This window comes from Syngnathoides biaculeatus, chromosome 12, assembly GCF_019802595.1.
Source record: "Syngnathoides biaculeatus isolate LvHL_M chromosome 12, ASM1980259v1, whole genome shotgun sequence".
In the NCBI taxonomy this organism is placed as follows: domain Eukaryota; kingdom Metazoa; phylum Chordata; class Actinopteri; order Syngnathiformes; family Syngnathidae; genus Syngnathoides; species Syngnathoides biaculeatus.
In genome coordinates, this window is record NC_084651.1 from 18,776,048 (window position 1) to 18,795,852 (window position 19,805).

Genomic DNA, 19,805 nt, shown 5'->3' on the forward strand with positions numbered 1-19,805 from the left:
TGTACAGAAGATTAAAAATTTTATTTAAGACAACTGCTTGTGACAGCATGGAAAGAAAAAAAAACAATATAAAAATTCAAAACATATTTACAACTATAGTAAAACATGCGGAGTAACCCATATTTTTTTTTAGTGGTGAGTTTAAAAATACTGTCACGTCCTTTAAAATAGGGTTTGTGCAAAGACACTGGGTGGCATCTGAAGCGACGGGACCAATGAGATGGTATGCTGTCCTCTTTCCTGTTGGATTTAAGAGAGGTAACAAAAAAGTGCAGTCTCTCATTGGTCCTGCCTTCTAAGACATCCCCATGCTACGGTGAGATTTAGGGCAAAGATGGACTTCAGGTCTAATACATCAGAACACAATTGACACTTATGCCCATTTGAAAATTTTAAATCACATAATTTCCCTCACAAAACTCAGCCCTGCTTTACAGCCAAATTTCCAAAATATATTATCTCAGGGCCACTTGGTGTCCAAGCAAGACTAGACTTACCACTCTAGTCCCCGCAGGAGATGAAAACTGACTGCATAGTCTGCAGGCAGACTGCATGGTGACAGCTACAAAGTAAGTGGCAAAAGGGGAAGTAACAGATGGCCAGGACCCACGAAAGGAGCCTGAAGCCATCAAGCACACACTTGACACAACCAGTAAACAGTCGTGTCATGTCTATAGATAGTGGTTTACATTAGAAAAGGAACACCTCAAAATCAAACGCTCCCAATTTGTGTGTCGACATGTATTAAACCACTTTAAAAGTGCATTACAAAGTAAGGAAAATCTAGGAGAAATGACAAGTGTGGTATTGGACCGAACTTCTTGAGCTATGGAAATATGATTTTGGCTTTTACTCAACAAATAAAGGGAAGCTAATTGTGCTTTCAATTTAGTCACAGGGCAGTTTGCAAATCACAACAACACATATTTTGTGTATATTTATATACAATACTTTAAAAACCTTTTCAGTCTTGAAAAAGCAACAACACAAAAGGCCTTTTTGTCCATAGGATTCCTACAGCGAAGGTTTCACGTAGTAATAGGAAGTACCATCAAATGTAGAGGAGACACTCTCACATAGGCAGTGATTTGGACGTCTGGCAAGACTCCATCCACTTTTCATTGTAATTGCATTGCGCTTGGCAGTAATGTCAGAGCAGGTTTCCAATCACAAACACTTGAAGAAATATTCCCCAAAGAGCCAACAAAATGGTAAGTAACCAACTGACCAGAATCTTTACATACTAGGTGCATCTACAGCCACAGTGTTGCTTTATAAAACTTGGTTAGGATGTACCGGTACACATATCTTCTGATTGACAAATACAATTTGATTACTCCAAAAAATTCTGTAATGCCAATACCGATTTCTACCACACGTTGCAGTTTGTCTTCAAGCAGGCCAAAAACTTGACTTTGGCACATCACTGCACATTTGGATTCACCACTACAGTTTCTGCAAAATTAGTTGGGGTCTGTAAGGTGCCAAAGCATCATGATCAGCTTAAGTGCTGTTCATCTGAAAAGGCCCTCAAAAAGCATCACTCGGGTAAATTACAAACATGTCAGGGCTTAGAAAAAGCTAATTTGGCATTCAGATATTGGGGATTGGTGTGTTTTTGTGTCATGATAGCCTGTTGTTAAGTGAGTGTCAAGTCTTCAGAATTGGAATTACTTGAACTTTCGAGTAATAAAAAATGCGAGTTAGTCAATCATAGCTAGATTACAGAATGCCAAAGAGTTGTCTTTCCTGCTTCAAAGAACACCGAAGAATAAATCTTGTTTGCTTTGCAGTGAGCAGTTGGAAGAAAAAAAAAAGCAAAGGGATGACCAAGAAAAGCAAACAGAGGGTTTCTGTCAAGATTCACAGCAATATTCCAACAGCTAACACAGCTTCAAAATCTCACACACACCACTGCACATCACCATCGCACTCCTCCATTCTCTACAGAGTAACAATACATATAGGATTTCACAGAAATAATAACATGTTAACAAAAAACAAAGTGCAAACGTAGCTGCCATTGTCGCAATGTGGCAAATCGTCAAACAAGCCAAATGACCTCGAGGGCGGTAGCACAAGTCTTATAAAATAGTACTTGTTCTTTTTGTAGTGTGTAGTTAGAAAAGAAAGAAAGAAAGGAAAACCACAAACAACGGTCAACATCAAAAACACCGGAAGGACAACATGAACGTGTGTATTGAACACATGGATGTAAAGTCAGTTAAGATTTCCACAGGAAAACTATTACTGCCGTTGGCTTTCCCTCAAATTTTGTGGAGTCTCTGGGTGAGACAAGTGCAGCGCAGAAGAGTTTGGCGGTTCCAAGCGGACGGCTGCTGAGGTCACACGGGTTTGGTGTAACCGAAGATTCCCACCGGGAAGTGCTTGACGTGAGTTGGCCACTGGGCAGCAAGTTGGAAGAACTTGACATCATTCCACTCAACTCCATCTATAGTGACTGCACGAGTCAAAAGAGTAAAATGAGGGCGTCAATTTAAAATGAAAGGAAAAAGACAATGTACAGGTGGTCCTCGGTTTACAGCGGAGTTCCATTACTGCAGCGGCAGCGTAAGGCAAATGTTTGGATCAATATTACAACAGTGTGCCTTTGGTATCATCAAAATTGCTCAATAGTCATGAAAATGAAGCAGAACAATGAAACTATGTCTTCCTATAAAATTTGCACACAAAAGAATAATGTGTTTCCTTAATTTTATAAATCTCCCCTTGATGGTAGTACTTAAATGATCAAATGTATTTAAAAAAAATACATACTTTCATTGTCCAAAAGTTCTTTGGTAAAAGGAATCATTTTGATCATGTATATATTTTTTTTAAATAATGTAATCAAAAAATGTCCATGTGTCCCTGACATTGCTGTCCACTCAGTCATTATGGGGCAATTTCCCAGTTACAGTACATTACGGCCATCATTTTGTCTTTCAACAGAGGCTGAAACAGTGGCTAGTTGAAATTCAAATCTTTACACTTGTGTTCAGGTGTCAAGCCAAATATGTTCACTCTGTCACAGTGTGAAGTTAACTGAAATAAAAACCTATCAGAGATGTAGAATATTTGTTCAACAGTAGAGAGTGCATTTGCTTACTGCATCATGTTGCCAGGTGAAGGTCAACCGTGCGCTTATCAAATGCAAATATTGGCCAAAAACATTTCCGTTTGCATGAACATTGTCTGCTTTCAGTTAATTTAAAAGAAGAAAGGTGGACGCCTGGACCAATATGTATTTCTAATGGTATAACACAGAGTGAGTACAATGAAAATGACGTTCAGTGAAATATCTAAGATATTTTGGTTCCCTCATTAAATTATCAATTTAATGCAACTGGTAATTCATGAAAATATTCTTTTTTAATTGTAATAATTGGTTGATTAATTACATTAATTGGAGACCATAACATTGAAAATGAAAATATATTATTTGTTGATTAAAATAAATTGAATAGATTTTCGTTCGTCCCTTCATCAAGTGAGCAACGTTCGAAGTAAAATCCACACAAGGGGGCAGTGTTACCTCTCAGCATCGTGTGCTGGTGCTTTGCTGTGCAGATCAACCTGCTGATTCCGTCAATAACTTGGCTCTTTGAGTCCACCTCTTTCTCCTTTGGCTTCTTGCTGAGAAAACTAACTGCAGGGCACATCAAATTTAGTTAAGTGACGGACTTCGCTTTCCCACAGGCAATAATTAAGCAAGCAAAAAGTTCAGTGTAGATTTTTTCCCCCCTTGCAGTGAGGCAGAACTATGTAAGGCTTTATGAAGGACCATATAATATACACGTGAATAGTCATAACAAGAAGGTAATAACATCTTTCAGAAAGAGACAATTCAGGTGTAAACTTGGCGACATCTTGGATTGGTTGTCAGTGGATCACAGGGCACAAAGACGGAAAAACGGTCACACTTTCAGTGGAAATTGAACCCATGCTGCCTGCCTGGAAGTCGGCCAAGAGAACCCAAGACTGTCAGTTACTCTCTCAGTACAGCAAAGTCGTAATTTTATGAGAACTCTGTTGTTTTCTTCAGTTGAAAAAAAGTAGCTCATTTAACAAGGGCAAAGTTATATATACTACCACATAAAGTATGAGGAAAAAGTCCATTACATGAAGGTGGAATTGTTGAAAACAGATATATAGGTAGGGTTGAAATAATGCAGTAGAATAAACTACAATAGAATTAAGTTAAAATATTACAGGAAGAGCAACAATTTCATGACAAAATGCAAATTTTATACAACTACAACTGAAATGAGAACAGTTCAATTATTAGTAGAAAAAGTAACACAAGTAAGGGTGTAACTATTTATTTTAGCAATGATTCAATTCGTACCCTGATTCTTGGTTGCTGATTACATTCAAGGACGACGATTATATTTTGAATGATACAATCCGTAACAATTCAATGGGTGGAAATCGATTCAGTAACTTTTTAGCCAAAAATGTATCCAGTGTGACTGAAATAAATACTTCAACACTAGAGGAGTAGTGAAATTTTTCAGATGCTCATTAAATTTAAAGATTTTTTTGTTGCATCTCTTTTTATGAGTCTTGTATGTTTCCTAATTTACTTCTTGGCCCAGCTTTTTCCCCCAAAAGACAACATTTAATTGGTGTTAGAATTATGAAGGGGGTCCTTGGAAAATTGTCTCCATTATAAGGGATCCTGAGCTGGACCCAGTTTGAGAATGCCTGTCCTAAACAGTTAAATAATAATGGCTACAATGAAGCACTGTGAAGTTTTCATGAAGAAAAACTTGTAAGCTTGTCTTAATAATTCATCGAGAGCTAAATAAATGAACAAACCTGAGTCTGAAACAGTGTTGCTAGCCACCTCATCATCTACGTTATTTCCAACAATCCATACAATCGATTGCCTTTTATTTTAATCAAAGACGTGCATTAACAGGACACTCTAAATGGTCAATTAGTATCGTATCGTGCGTGACTGGTTGGCTTTCTCGATGTGCCCAGCGATTGCTGGGAACCAGTTCAGGGTCTCCCGTCCCTTCAGCCCGAAGATAGCCGACATAAACTCCACCAACCCTTGTGAGGATAAGCGGCTAAAAAACTCATCTTTATTCTTGTAATATTGTGATGCCCCCCAATAATTACCCTCTTCTTTTTTGATGGCACTCAGTATTCAGTCATTAAATTCTCCCCATCATGTGACATCAAGCGCTTCAGTTTCATTATGGACTGTTTATCGCCACCACCCGCAAACCTCTCAAAGCACCTTTCTTGTTCTTCTCCTTGGTGACGACAGTCATGGCCATACTGGGTGGAGATGTGATATCACCCGCGCAGGGCAGGCGGCTGACTTGGAGCGAGCGGAAGTTACTCTTCAGCGTGTTCTTCAATCCCACGTCCCGCTTCTCGCCCTCTTTTTTCTTCTCGGGACCTTGCCATGTCCAGTAGTCAACCTGCAAGCCCATCACTTCGCTGCCAGAACATGGAGAACTGCAAAGGCAAACATTTTCAGTTACATACCTTAGCTTGTCACAAAATGACCATAAGATGGAAAGTGCGCACACGTGTGTGTTTGCGTGCATGAGTGTGTGCGCCCGGCACGGTGGAACAGCTGTAGAGTGTTGGCCTTACAGTCCTGAGGACTGGGGTTCAAATACCGGCCCCGCCTGTGTGGAGATTTCATGTTCTCTCCGTGCCTGCATGGGTTTTCTCCAAGCACTCTGGTTTCCTCCCATATCCCCAAAACATGCATCAATTGGAGCCTCTAATTTGCCCCGAGGTGTGATTGTGAGTGCGACTGTTGTCTGTCTCCATGTGCCCTGCGAATGGCTGGCAACCAGTTCAGGGTGTACCCTGCCTCCTGCCCACTGACAGCTGGGATAGGCTCCAGGACTAGCGTGACCCTCGTGAGGATAAGTGGCTGAGAAAATTGATGGATGTACAGAATATATGTTTGAATTTTATTTGTGAGTGTATGTTTTACCCAGCTCCAGAAATGGCAGTGGACACGGAGGGTGACTGTGGGGGTGTACCCCCAATCTCCTTCCCGTATGGACCAGCCGAAGGGGGTGTGGGGGAGGCCAGGATGCTTGTGTTGCCCCCCATTGCATCATCAGAATCCACTGTGAACAGAATAGACAATTAAGCAACATCTTTTAAAAAACTAAAACTAAAAAAAACATTGTGCTTGATTAGGAGCAATGATATATGGAATGTGAATATCCATCCTGCATTGTGTACAGGTTGTTTACAATGGTGTTAGTCAGCCAAATTTGTAATTAATTGAAACACGCCTGTGAACATACCTAACCTCCGCTAATGCAGTAGTTAAGTCACAATTACTGTAAATATTAAAACTCAGTTGGTCACAAATGAAAAACAGAGCACAGCGGTAACTGAGCGTGGCTCTATGTACCACGTGATGACGTTTACCTCCGCCGCTGGGCAAACTAGCCCATTGCACAAAGTTTGTAACCTTGAAACAGCGTGTGTGACCGTCATAAACCAAGGACAAAATGTAATGGACTTTTTCATAATTTCCACAAAAGAACTACTTAACTCCTTTTCATGGGTGTGGGGTTGGGGGGGGGGGGGTAGGCCAAGAAAGATGTACTTAAATTTTGCTGCAGAGACAGATAAAAATGTTGGAATTCTTTTTTACGTGTGTTCACATAAGATCATTTTGCCTCATCAGGGACCCTGGGAATACAATTGTCTTTAGGTTTGACAAAGTCCTTGAATCCTTGGGTTATGCAGGAAAAATGTGTTACACAATTCAGTAAGATATTTTCACTGCTATACAGACAGTTCTCGGTTGATGTCCTAGTTCTGCTCCAAGTCAAACCACAGCACAGTCTATCACTACCTTAAGACTGTGGTGTTATTATTACAGTAAATATTTGTAAGAAAAACACTTCTAGCCCATGATTATGGAAAAATGAAATGACAAAACAGTAAGTACAGCGGGGAAAGAGCATGCCTTATGCTATGTGATGAGTCCGTAGTCTTACAGCTGTTGACGAAATACGTTGATTGCGTAAGGTTTGTAACCGCAAAATATTGTAAGTACAGTAACTATTACTATGAAAAGCACTTCGAGGCTGTAAATATAAATTGGAGAAATGAAAAAAACTAAGTAATACAGTGACAAAGCATTCTTGTGCCACATGATAATTCTAACACCATGCGCCTCTCATAACCTGAAAATCTCACAGGTCGGGAGTTGTAAATCAAGGACCCCTGTATACTGCGATTAGCTGGCAACCAGTCCAGGGTGTATGCCGCCTCCTGCCCGAAGATAGCATGGATGGCGTCCAGCACTCCTGCGACCCTTGTGAGGATAAGTGGCTGAGAAAATGGATGGATGGACACCTGTCTACTTAAATTAAGCACGTTTAAAATTATGCAGGTAAAATATTCTATTAGATAGAAAATATTCGATTTTTCTTTGTCTTATTTTATTTACATATTATGACTAGACTTTACAGCGATTTTATCGGCCTGATCGGAATTGACCGATAATTGGCAAACTTTGCTGATCATCTGATCGGTTTTACTGTCATAATTTACTGATCCGATCAATAACGTCATTAATGGGCTCCGTAAAAAGGGCTGGCTGAGACATGGCGACACGCAATGCTAGGTCGGACAAAGACAAACTTGCTCTTTCACAAATGCACTGTCAGACAACGGCAAAAAAAACAAAAACAAAAACAAAAAAAAAACTTGTATTCTGATACCACCGCATCCCGTTTTTCACAATCAGCAGTCAACTCAAATATAGTTGGATACAGTCGTTACCATGGGGATGACCACACGAGTGGATCGCACTGACTGTATTATGAGGAGCGGGGGAAATGTGTTGGTAGTCAGCAGTACTCAGGGAAGGGGATGACGGCCGTGTAAGGCTTGCATGAGGTATGTTAATGTACTTTTAATACGATACAGCTCGCAAGCAGGCAACAAAGCATTAGGTAGCCCGGCAAATTAGTGCAAGAGCTCGTGGTTATGTGTAAATATGCTGCTATTAGGTTGAACACCTGTCCTGATCAGACTTGCATATTCCAACCTTTTTGGAGGCAAGGCATGTACTTTGCAACTGAAAAATCTCATGAAACACCGACAACCAAATACAGTGAAGAAAATAAGTATTTGAACACCCTGCTATATTGCAAGTTCTCCCACTTAGAAATCATGGAGCGGTCTGAAATTTTCATCGTAGGTGCATATCCACTCTGAGAGAGATAATCCTAAAAGAAAAATCCAGAAATCACAATGTATGATTTTTTTCAACGATTTATTTGTGTGATACAGCTGCAAATAAGTATTTGAACCCCTGTCTATCAGCTAGAATTCTGACCCTCAAAGACGGGTTAGTCCGCCTTTAAAGGTCCACCTTCACTCCATGTATTATCCTGAATCAGATGCACCTGTGTGAGGTCGTTAGCTGCATAAAGACACCTGTCCACCCCATACAAGCAGTAAGACTCAAACTTGTAACACGGCCAAGACCAAAGAGCTGTCCAAAGACACTGGAGACAAAATTGTACAACTCCACACAGCTGGAAAGGGCTACGGAGAAATTGCCAAGCGGCTTGGTGAAAAAAGGTCCACTGTTGGAGGTGTTCTTCTGCACATGGGACAGGACGACTGCCCTGTATTAAGGAGAGGATGACCGCGGCCATGTGTAGTGAGATTTTGGGGAACAACCTCTTTCCCTCAGTCAGAGCATTGAAGATGATTCGTGGCTGGGTCTTTCAACATGACAATGACCCGAAGCACACAGCCAGGGAAACCAAGGAGTGGCTCTGTAAAAAGCATATCGAGGTTGTGGCGTCTCCAGACTTAAACCCAACAGAAAATCTTTGGAGGGAGTTGAAACTCTGTGTTTCTCAGAGACAGCCCAGAAACCGATCTAGAGAAGATCTGTGTGGAGGAGTGGGCCAACATCCCTCCTGCATTGTGTGCAAACCTGGTGAACAACTACAGGAAACATTTGACCTCTGTAATTGCAAACAAAGGCTACTGTACCAAATATTAACATTGGTTTTCTCAGGTGTTCAAATACTTATTTTCTTCACTGGATGTCAAAAGTCGATTCATTGGGGTATGTATTTACTGCCACCTAACAGAAGACCATTAATTTCTTTTGTCTGTCACTATCATTCACTAGCATAAATAGATAGATGAACAAAGAAATTATTTAATGTAAATATATGTTTTTCTGAGCAATAAAGTGCACAATGATATACAATAAATGAACAGGTCATTTAAATAGATTCATTGCTCCATATTGCGATCACATCGGTAATCGTTTTTTCAACTTGCTGATCAGTGATCGGCCCCCAAAATCCTGGTCATGGAAAGCATAATTATGAATAAGTTACATTTAACGCTAGGCCACATTTTGCTTAGGAGTCTGGGTCTATCTTACCTGAAGTGGAGAGGCTTTGCTCCACAATCCCAACTTTCACAACCTACAAGTGCAAAACAATAATTCAGTGTTAAATTCTATGATGAATGTTATGCAAAATTAATGACATTCTGATTGAAAAAAAAAAAAATCCTACCCCAATAAACGGCACAAATTTCTGACAGGAGTCTTCGTCAGGGCTATGCCGGGGAGACAATTAATAGGCTGTTAGTGTAGCAGGAGAGCAGCAGTGCTTGGAAAACTGCAAAACTCCAAGGTGCAACACTCAATGGTCCTGAGAGATGATGGGACCATGCCCCAATGCAGGAGAAATGGCACATGACTGGGTTTGAGGTGGAATGAGATCATCTTGGGGTCGGGTGGGGGTTTGGGAGTATGAAATGAATGATAGGACCGCGCCTTACAACCGTTTATTAGGGGCATTGTTCTTGTGAAATCCTGCTAGAAGTGACTGTTACATTTAGTTTTACGGTGAATCATGAAGTCTTATACAAATACAGGGTGTCCCAAAAATGTATACACATTCTAAATAATGATATTTGTAAAATATTTTACATCTTAAAAATTATTCAAATTATAATAAACATCAAGTTTACAAATATTTAAAGTGTGTATCAATTTTTTGGGGGACAATGGGTATATGTAAAAATATCAGACCTGCATGATTGTAGTGATCATAAGAAGTCTAAAACCTACCACATTTAAAAAAATATATAATGAAAAAATTTACTGTAGTCAGAGATGCTGTGGGGAAGACCGTTACGAATTTGTGCTTAAGTCATCGGGGGTTTCCACCTCCACTGTGAATCCATGTGCGAGACATCAGTTCAAATGAAGCTTACCACCTCACACTACTTACTTTGGAGCAATATGTTCCTTTTTCCTTGGGAATGAAATACACTTTATGGATAAAAGCACTTGGACACATGGTCATGATACCCAACCCGAAAGTAACAATGCAAGAAAATATGGAATTTGTTACATTTTGTTACACCGCGGCAAATAAAGTCACGCAACTTCCATTTGTATAAGAAGACCCTTTTACAACATTACAAGGAGTGCGTCCCAAGACTTTTGTCCAAAGAGTATTTAATCAATGACAAGCTTATGAGTAGGCCTCCCATGCTGACAGACATATGAACCAGTGAACCACTACTGAGAACTTACGGAATCATTTAGAGGTTGTTAGGCAAATCATCACAGCAACAACACGCAGTACACGGAAGGTCACACAAAACCCAGAAAGGACGTGCAGATTGACATTATGGTGACTATCAAATGACAAAAGGTGTGTTGAGACACTGCAGACAGGGGTGAGGAGAATAAAAAGAGGGCAAAAACCAAAACAAAGTCAAATTAGATACCTGATGTAAAAATCAAAATACAAACTTCTTTTCCTTGAATGCAAATCAAAAGGGGAAAGGAAGGAAGAAGGAATGCAAAAAGGTGTTAAACTGTGTGCTGTATTTGGTACCTGCTGACTAACAAGGAAGCCACAGTGCAGAAAAGGGCACATGCAAATATATCAGCCATTATCATTGGGTGAGTGTTAAAATCTTGGATTATTTATTATGAGTTCATTGCAATTGAATATGTGCATGTCTCCAATGAAAAAATGTGATGAACATCTTAGCAATTTAATGTTAGCACAAATCACAACGACCTTGAGGTGTGTGGTCATTGATGATGTGATTGCATGCACATTGGGGATTATATTTTAAGACACAATCACAGGTTGCAATATTAGGGACACTTTTGATAGGGCTACACCAAAAAGTCTGCCATTAGAAAGAAAATATTTTTTCGATTTTGATTGACACTTTACAGTGGAAATAGGAAAAAAATCCTCAACCCATTTAGAACATCAGGTTTTTGTGACGCAAAAAAGACTTTCCATATCATGTTTAAGGTTGGGGGAAGGGGGTAGGGGTGAACATCAGGCAAAACCCAAACTGCACCCTGGATTGGTCATTCTCATCTCTCATAGGGTATTTAAAGAGGCAGATAACGCTTCCCAGCCACACTCAAATGAACACCCTCGCCAAATGGAAACGGAATCCAGTCAGCTATGTGAACCACTTAGGTCAGTCCCAGAAAAATCCAATTGAAAAAAGAAGTTTTAGGGGTCGAAGAGAAAAATATACAAACGCTATTCCAATGGAGTTACGATGTGGTGCAAAATGTAAATTAAAATAAAATACAATGATTTGCAAATGCTTTTCAAACTACAGTAGTTCAAATTGATACTTTTTTTAACTTTTCAAGTCATTTTGAATTTGATGGCTGCAACATGTTTAAAAAAAGATGGAACATGTTTACCACTGATAAAGCTTTATAGGTGGAATTCTTTTTCATTGTATCTTGATGTACAACTTGGGTTGTCCAGCATCTCAGTTGTCTTCTTTTGCCCTCCTTCATGTGCCACAGATTTTCAACGGGAGATATGTCTGGACTGCTGGTAGGCCAGTCTGGAACTCACGCGCTATTACTACAAAGCCTATAACACATTCAAAATGTGTCTTCACATTGTCTTGCTGAAATAAGCATAGACATTGCTTGGCTGTCAGCATACGTTGCTCCAAAACCTTTCAGCATTGATGGCATCTTCACAGATGTTCAAGTTACCCATGCTTTGGGCACTAGCACACTCCCATACGAGCACAGATGCTAGATTCTGAACTCCTTGCTTTTGAATAACGAAGCATTTTAGGATGCTCCTTTTGTACCCACTGACACTCACTCGTTTCCAATTAGCCTGTGGAATGTTTTTTTTTTTTTTTTTAATTAGCATTCCTCCTTTTCCCCAGTCTGTTGTCGCCCCTGTCCGAGTGTTTTTAGAAGGCAACAAATTCAAAATGAAAGAATAATTGCAAAATAATATTTGTAGTGTATTAAATTTAGGTGTCCCGGTGGAACAACTGTTTAGAGTGTTTGCTTTACAATTCTGTGGACCTGGGTTAAGAAAATGTTTTCTCCGGGCACTTCGGTTTCCTCCCACATCCAAAAAACAGGCAGCATTAATTGGAGACTCTAAATTGCCTCTAGGTGTGATGAAGTGTGACTGTTGTCTGTCTCTATGTGCTCTGCAGTTGCCTGCCTTCTTTCCAACGATTACTGGTGAAGGCTCCAGGACTCCTGTGACCTTTGTGAGGATAAGTGGCTCAGAAAATGCGTGGATGGATGTATTCCATTTAATATAGATTGAAAAGGACTGGCAAACTACTGTATATGCATCATCAGACTGAAAACCCCAAACTTTTTCACAACAATGTTTACAGATCCGAAGCAGAATTGTTTAATTGCCACTGTAAGTGAAAGATGCAGTCACAAATGTTTTTTTTTTCTTGGTCTGATGGTACATCAACATACCTAAATACATCAGACATGTAAACACGCAAGCCATGAAAAGGCTGAAAAAAAACCAAAACATTTTTGGTTGGGCCTGCGGGGGATCCCTGAAGCCTACACGGAGATTTTTTTTTTTTAATTTGAAAATAAACTAAGCAAACTGAAAGACTCTGAAGGGTATAGTAAAAAAAAAAAAAAAAAAAAAAAAAAAAAAGCTTCACACCGAAAAGATTTATTTACAATGCTCAAGTCATGTTGAGGTACAAATTTAAGATTAAAATCAAATTTGCTGAATATATTTGCTTTTTTATTTTGGCCTGTAACTTAAGCAAGGCCCATCTTCACCTGCACATGATGCCTGCTTCAAATTGTGGCACTATCATTTTGGAAAAGAAGTTACTAAAATCATCGTCTGGTTCACATCATTCCTCAATTTTGCCAACTTCAAAGGCTTATCCCAAATCCATCGCCAGTAAAATATTATGGACAGAAGTTTTCTGTTTTTATTGGCCATTTCTGAATTTGAAGTTAATTCTGTTGCGACAATTTCTAACATGGCTCTGTCACTGACATTTCACATGAATATCTGTAAACTAATTATATAATTGTAGCCGTGTTTACTAATTAATACAAGGACTACTGAGAACAAAAGGAGAGTGTTGTTGCCTACATGGTAACGATGACCTTTCCAACATGGCCGCCATGTACGCACGATGATGAGCAGTAGTTTGGGAAGATCAATGAAAGATGTGAGACTACGTGACTTTCTTGTATAATTAGATTGCTGAACGAGATTACACCCATCGAGTCAACACGATTAACGTCAAGGGCCTATTGTGAGTTCAAAATGGTGCATTTCGCCAAAAGGTGAGTGAGTTGCACATATGATAAATATCTAAAATAATTACCAAAGATGTGTCAGGGGTGTCAAAGTAATTTTTGTGGTGGGCCTTGTTGTAGTTACAATTTTCTTGAGGGCTGTTATGACTGCAATAACAATGTTTAATCATATTATTATATATAAATATAATAACAGATATATAGTACAATATACAGTATATACAACCAATTGAGGGATATGTTTTGAAATCAGGATAGGTTTGTTCAACTATTGTTCATGTATTTTAGTGGGGAAAAGTGGTTTGGTAACTCGGTATCTTGACAATTATTGTGCAGTGCAATGTTCTCAAGAGAAAAAAAAAATTCCCTGTCCATTGACTGTCTTTTGTTCCTCATACTCAACATGTATGTGGTACTAGGGCGGTAACTACTAATGGAGAAAAGTTCCTTGGATGTTGTTACATATTTGGCCAATAAAGCCAGTTATTGTTTGTTTAACATGAGATTTTGACACATTTTAGGAAGAATCATGGCCGCATAAAATGGTGTGGCAGGCCACATCTGTCCTGGGCCTTACGTTTGACACCGATGCTTATGATTAAGACACCAATGCCGCACAAGAATGTCATCTTCAAGAAATTTGGCATGACAGTGACACTGCCAATAACATGAAGTCCCTCCATTGATGGGGGTGGGGGTGGGGGGGGGGGAAGAGAACAATTATGGAGTCTAACAGCAACATTAACTGAGCTACAGAAATTTCTGCCAAGTACTGTGAGCATTCATCCGAGATGTCACGCTTGTGGCGAACCCTAACGGGACAAGCCGAAAAAAACTTACTTTTACTGTCTTACATTTGACGACAATTTCACATATGCTTCATATTGTGTGGAAAGAAAAAATGCATAAAAACGTAAAGTAATCCAGGCAGGGCTAAATTTGGTAAAAACATACAGGAACTATCCAAAATCATGTAGGATCATTGGGCTCTTCTGGTATAAGTCCTCTTAAGAGAGGAAGGACTGTCTTGTTGGTCTGATGAAACCAAATTTGAACTTTTTAGGCATATCCCTAAAAATTTATGTTTGGATGACATTGTTCTGAAATTATTGATCACGGTCTAATTATTTTTACGTCACAAAAATTGGGCATTTCATCAGGGGCATGCTGACATATATAAATCTACTGTATGTTTATTTTTGTGATAGTGTTTTTTTTTTTTTAACTAAGTACTGTAGTTAAACCTTCTGAGCTGAGCAAGAGAGAACATTAAGTATTCACTAATTCCTGCGATAGTGTGACTAAAACTGAAGAAATGCACAGAAGTTCTGTCCATCTCACTTGTGAAAGTGTAGGTAGAAAATTCCCTACAGCAGTTCTACAGTTGGTCAACTCGATTTTACTGAAAAGATTAAAGATGAAGTTTGGAAATCATTCAGACACACATACATAGAATAATACATGCATACCCACCAACTCACCACACAAAGATGCTTTTCATTTTGAATATTGTGACTTTACCTCTTCTGTTTGTAGGTGAGCATAGCTTCAGAGATGGGAAACTGGTGGGATACATTAGCACCAGCCAGGTACTGAACTACCCGCCCGGCTACGTCAATGTTATCTGCATTTAGAGCAAACAGAACCAGTTGTAAACAATGTTAAGTGTATAAATCATTTCAGAAAGTCACATTGGAGCTCAGTAATAACAATTACAAATGAGTAAGCACACCACATTAAATCACCGTTTTATCTATGTTACTCCTATTCAAAATTCCGCCCACAGGTGGCTAACAGTAATAAAACAAAGACTAAAAAGTGTGTGTGGGGACGGGGAATCCCACAAACATATGCTCTCATGATGACGTAATAAAGCAAGCCATTTGCTTTCAATTATACAATCCTCCTATTCAAATTAAAATATGGGTTAAATGTTGAGCCTGTTCGTCTTCTTACACAGCTCTGGAAGGGAGCAGAGTAAAGAAGTGTTGCCATGAAACTGACGCATTCCCTGCGCTAAAGCACATTGCTACTACTTTTCGCGAATGGAAAACACCATCTCTCCATTCATCAGCCCCTGACCCATGTCGTGGCCTCACTTATTTCCTTTTCAACTTGACCAAACATTTGACCCGCAGCTGTGCTTTGTGGTCAGATATGGGAGTTGTGCATCACCTCAGACCACAAGTGTGAGCACGAGTTGTGTTCTACCTGAGGCGGGCCGTTCCGTCCTGCAGAACAACTCCCTCCATGCTGTGTCCATAAAGATGCTATTGAACTTGCTGTCAAACGAGGCCACGTACTTGGCCAGTGGGTGAGAGCCTAGGTTAAAATTGCACAAGAAATTTATCAAGTACCTATGAAACATTTGGATCGGTAAACATGAAGGATGTATGGTTTAGGTACCAATAGGAATGACCAGGAAACGTATGTAACTCAGCCAATCAGGAGTCTTGTTGGCCAGCTGCTCCACAAAGAACCTCAGGATGGTGCTCAGGTAGCTCTGGTCACCTGCGACCGCCACCTTCATTGTGGGCGGTGTCTGCGCATTGCAATTGCAACTATAAGGGATAAGTGAAAGAAAAGACAATTGAATTAAGATTGACGTTTCACAACTTTGAAATGAATTTGCCTTTAATATAATGACTTGTTTGTTGGAGAAAGTTTGGAAAACAATATAAGGCAATGCAATTAACTAGTAATGGGTGTAAAATACGCTAACAAAAGTCTTTCCCCCTTGTGATAAAGAAACACCATTGAAACTAGTATAAATTTAATCTCAAACAATGGGGGAAAACTATTGGAATTAATGCAGGTAGTGTGCCGTCAATATTTTAGAAATGATGAGGGCACGTGATGAAGAAATACACAATGCAAACCTTGTTTTTAACTTCGCCATATTTATTTTTTCTTTTCCCTGACAGAATGTTGCAAACCCAGTTTAGGTGAATTCTGTAGTGAGCACAATGTGAGGCTTGAATGGAACAAAAAAGAGGAACAGTGTGATACCCATTGGTATAACCTGGTTTTAACACTGTGGTTGCTATGAATTATAACATTTAAAAGGGAATTCCAACAGACAACACCGTGTTTCAACACCAGAACTTTGCATGACTCGATCCGGCACGGCCTAATCTGGAGTGAACGGCTCAACCCATGAGAAAAAGTGTCAAATGCAATGATGTCTAAAGCTAGTTAGGAGTTAAAATTTACACAAGTTGCTGTACCATTGCCATAAGTTCTTAGAAGACGACAGCTACAGTATCTTGATCGGTAGCATACAGTGAAGAATCTAGCAAATACAGCATTGATCACTGTAAGATATTTATTTTAATGAACTTTTAGCTTCCACCATGATTTAAGAGCAATCAAAGTGACTCACAATCTCTGGATTCGAGTAACAATGGTGTTGAAGGCAGCCTGGACATCTGCAGCTGAGCAAGTGGACACAATGGGCTGAGCCTGTTCATGGAGCAACTCTGCGACATACTACATGGAAACAAAAACAAAGGACATGAAAATAGAAGTGAGCTTGGTGGGCTTGAAATAAAAATGAATAATGTTCATATATGTATATTTTTTTAGATATTGAATGTCTAAGCAATGCTACTAACCTGTCCTTGCCACTCCATGGTGTTGATGAGAATGATGCTCTCTGGCAAGCGTTCATCAGAGATAAGGATCTGGTTCAACTGGTCATACACAGACTTCCTGGGCACCTTTTGGATAAACCAGCATCACAGACTTAGAAAGTAACAGAAACCAGGATGTTTTAACAAAAAAAAAAAAAAAAAAAAAAAAAAAATTCCAGATTTGGGGAGTTGTTCACCTGTGTTATGAGTCGTGAGTCTGGCGAGCACTCACTCTCTATACTGCTGGTCCGGTCACTCTGGGCCTTGGAGTTCTGTCTGTCTTTCATGGAGGTACTGCGTGGACGCCTTTGCAGCCTGTTCTCCATTTTACTGAAAGGACCAAAAAGTACAAGGTGCTTAACCGGAAGCAAAAAATAAGTATGACGGCAATCCAGCTGTAGCTCATGCATACAATAGCGATCATGTGAAGTGAGAAGGATGTTGCATGCACGAATCCAGATGCTGTGCTTGGCAGTGTACCTTGGAGACATGTGGTTTTGGGACTCAGTCTTACAAAGCTTGCCAACAGTGCTAGTCATTCGTTCAGTGTTGATGTCCCAGCTGCTAACCTCCCCTGGCCCTGGCACATTGTCATCGTTCTCTGGCTCCTAAACAAGAAAAGCATGAAAGCAACCATAAGGCAAAGAAGACTATAAAACAGTGGTAATGCTCATCACATAAATGTTTCTATCATTCTCTGACGGGAACCCCCTCAGTTGTTCATTCAGGATCCACGTAAGGTCTGAATTGTGTTGGATCGGGAGTCAGCATTTTATTAATGTAGAAAGGTGGTGGGTCAGTAAGTTGATATTGAGTTTGAAGAGGGTGAGTGATGTAAACCAGAATACTTGAATACACTGCACTCGGAGGAGAACAGTTAAAGAGAGACAAGTAAGCACAGGCAACAACTAATTGCCAAGACTACCCATCTCTAGCAAGGGGCTGCCTTACCTGGTCTTTTAATTGGGCTTAACACTCCCAATTATTTTGGTTTGAAATTAAAACAAATTGGGTTTATTTTTTTTTAAATAACTAAATATCGTTACAAAATCCAGGGAATTTTACAGGCCACTATCATTTGGATTGTATTACTGTCATACTGTATTTGCATGTTTAATGGTTATGAGGAAAACCCATTTTATTGTTCTTTTTCCTGATTTATTGATTCATGGATTCTTTATTTGTGTGTTCTTAGATAAACGCCGATTGTGACTTTTTTGTCATATTGTCACGACCCATCGAAACGGAGGTAGGACCCAAATGCAGGAGTCGGGAGACACAGAGGTCATTCGGGAAAAACGTCTATTGTTCCACGGTCGGGGATCGGGCAGGCAGTCAGGTGCAGCAGCGGTAGTCAGGAGGTCGGGCGTAGAGAGCAGGTCAGCGGGCAGGCAGGAGTCGGTACACGGGAGATTGATCAAAGCAGGCAGGAGTATTAAAGGAGTCAGGCTTACGGGGTCGGTCGGAGATCAGGCGGAGGTCGGTACACACCGGAATACGATCAGAAATACGAGAGTGATGGAACGGGGCATGAACCGCAACAATCTGGCGCCGGACCAGTCGTCCCCATGGTCCTATATACACCGGGGCCAATCAGCCAGCATGAGTCGCAGGTGTGTGCCTCCCATTCAGGGCGGCCGTGCGGGAACCCGCACAGCCAGCGGTGAACCGGCAGGACCATGACACATATAATAACTACATTCCAACATATGATGTTAAACTAAAGCAGCTTGAGTTATTGTGAACAATGTCTGTTGGCAGTTGGATGTTTGTATGACTTCTTCCAGTTTTGAACATGATTCATATTCAGTTCTTTATTTTTAGTGGATTAATTTCCTCCCAACTATGGATTCTTATGATTAGTATTGTATACTATTTATTTATTTAAAATCAGCACGTTCAATAAATAAAGCCAGCAATAAATTTACTACTACTACAAAATTCAGAGTGAAGCCTTGCATGTGTCAAGCAGACCAGGAGAAGCTCATACATGCTTTTATCCCAAGTATTCTTGACTATTGTAATGGTCTCCAGACTAGACTTGCTCCAAAAAAGGATGAAAGAGCTGCAGGTTATTCGGAATACTGCACCTCGGTTTCTGAGCAGACAAAGAGGTCCGAGCACATTAATTCTAAAGTGTAAACATTGGCTTCCAGTCAGCTTTAGAAAATATTTTAAATTTCTGCAACTGGTCTATAAATCAGGAAGTGATATATGTCCTGAATACATGAAAGAAATAGTTATGGCTATGAGATGAGTTGACTCAGGTTAAATAGTGGAGAACAATGTCTGATGTCTCATGTTTTCCCTCACGACATCCATCAACCTTCTCTTTGGCCAATCCTCATCACATGTTCTCCACTGAATGTACCCAAACCATCAAAGTCTCCTCTCTCTAACCTGGTCACTAAAACATTTTAACATTGTATTGAGCACATTTGTAGTCCTATCCAACCTGTTCACTCAGTAAAACAACTTCAGCATCTTCATTTCCACCACCACCTGCTTTGCTTCCTGTTGTCTCTTCAGTGCCACTGTTTCTAAAAATTCATACATCATGGCTGGCC

General features: G+C 39.9%; 1 protein-coding gene across 1 annotated transcript in view; it reads right to left on the reverse strand.

The window, feature by feature from the left end:
• Position 1: 1 nt before the first annotated feature.
• The window catches only part of zmp:0000000755 (phosphofurin acidic cluster sorting protein 2), an 84,801-nt gene continuing 64,997 nt past the window's right edge, over positions 2–19,805 (reverse strand). The window contains exons 12-24 of the mRNA XM_061836446.1: positions 17,719–17,846; positions 17,436–17,568; positions 17,221–17,325; positions 16,989–17,095; positions 16,013–16,167; positions 15,818–15,928; positions 15,128–15,230; positions 9,555–9,597; positions 9,419–9,461; positions 5,969–6,107; positions 5,252–5,475; positions 3,536–3,649; positions 2–2,461 (exon numbers count right to left, since the gene is read on the reverse strand). Of these exons, the coding sequence (XP_061692430.1) occupies positions 2,346–2,461; positions 3,536–3,649; positions 5,252–5,475; positions 5,969–6,107; positions 9,419–9,461; positions 9,555–9,597; positions 15,128–15,230; positions 15,818–15,928; positions 16,013–16,167; positions 16,989–17,095; positions 17,221–17,325; positions 17,436–17,568; positions 17,719–17,846 (1,521 nt within the window). The 3' untranslated portion in view covers positions 2–2,345. The remainder of the gene's footprint in view (positions 2,462–3,535; positions 3,650–5,251; positions 5,476–5,968; positions 6,108–9,418; positions 9,462–9,554; positions 9,598–15,127; positions 15,231–15,817; positions 15,929–16,012; positions 16,168–16,988; positions 17,096–17,220; positions 17,326–17,435; positions 17,569–17,718; positions 17,847–19,805) is intronic.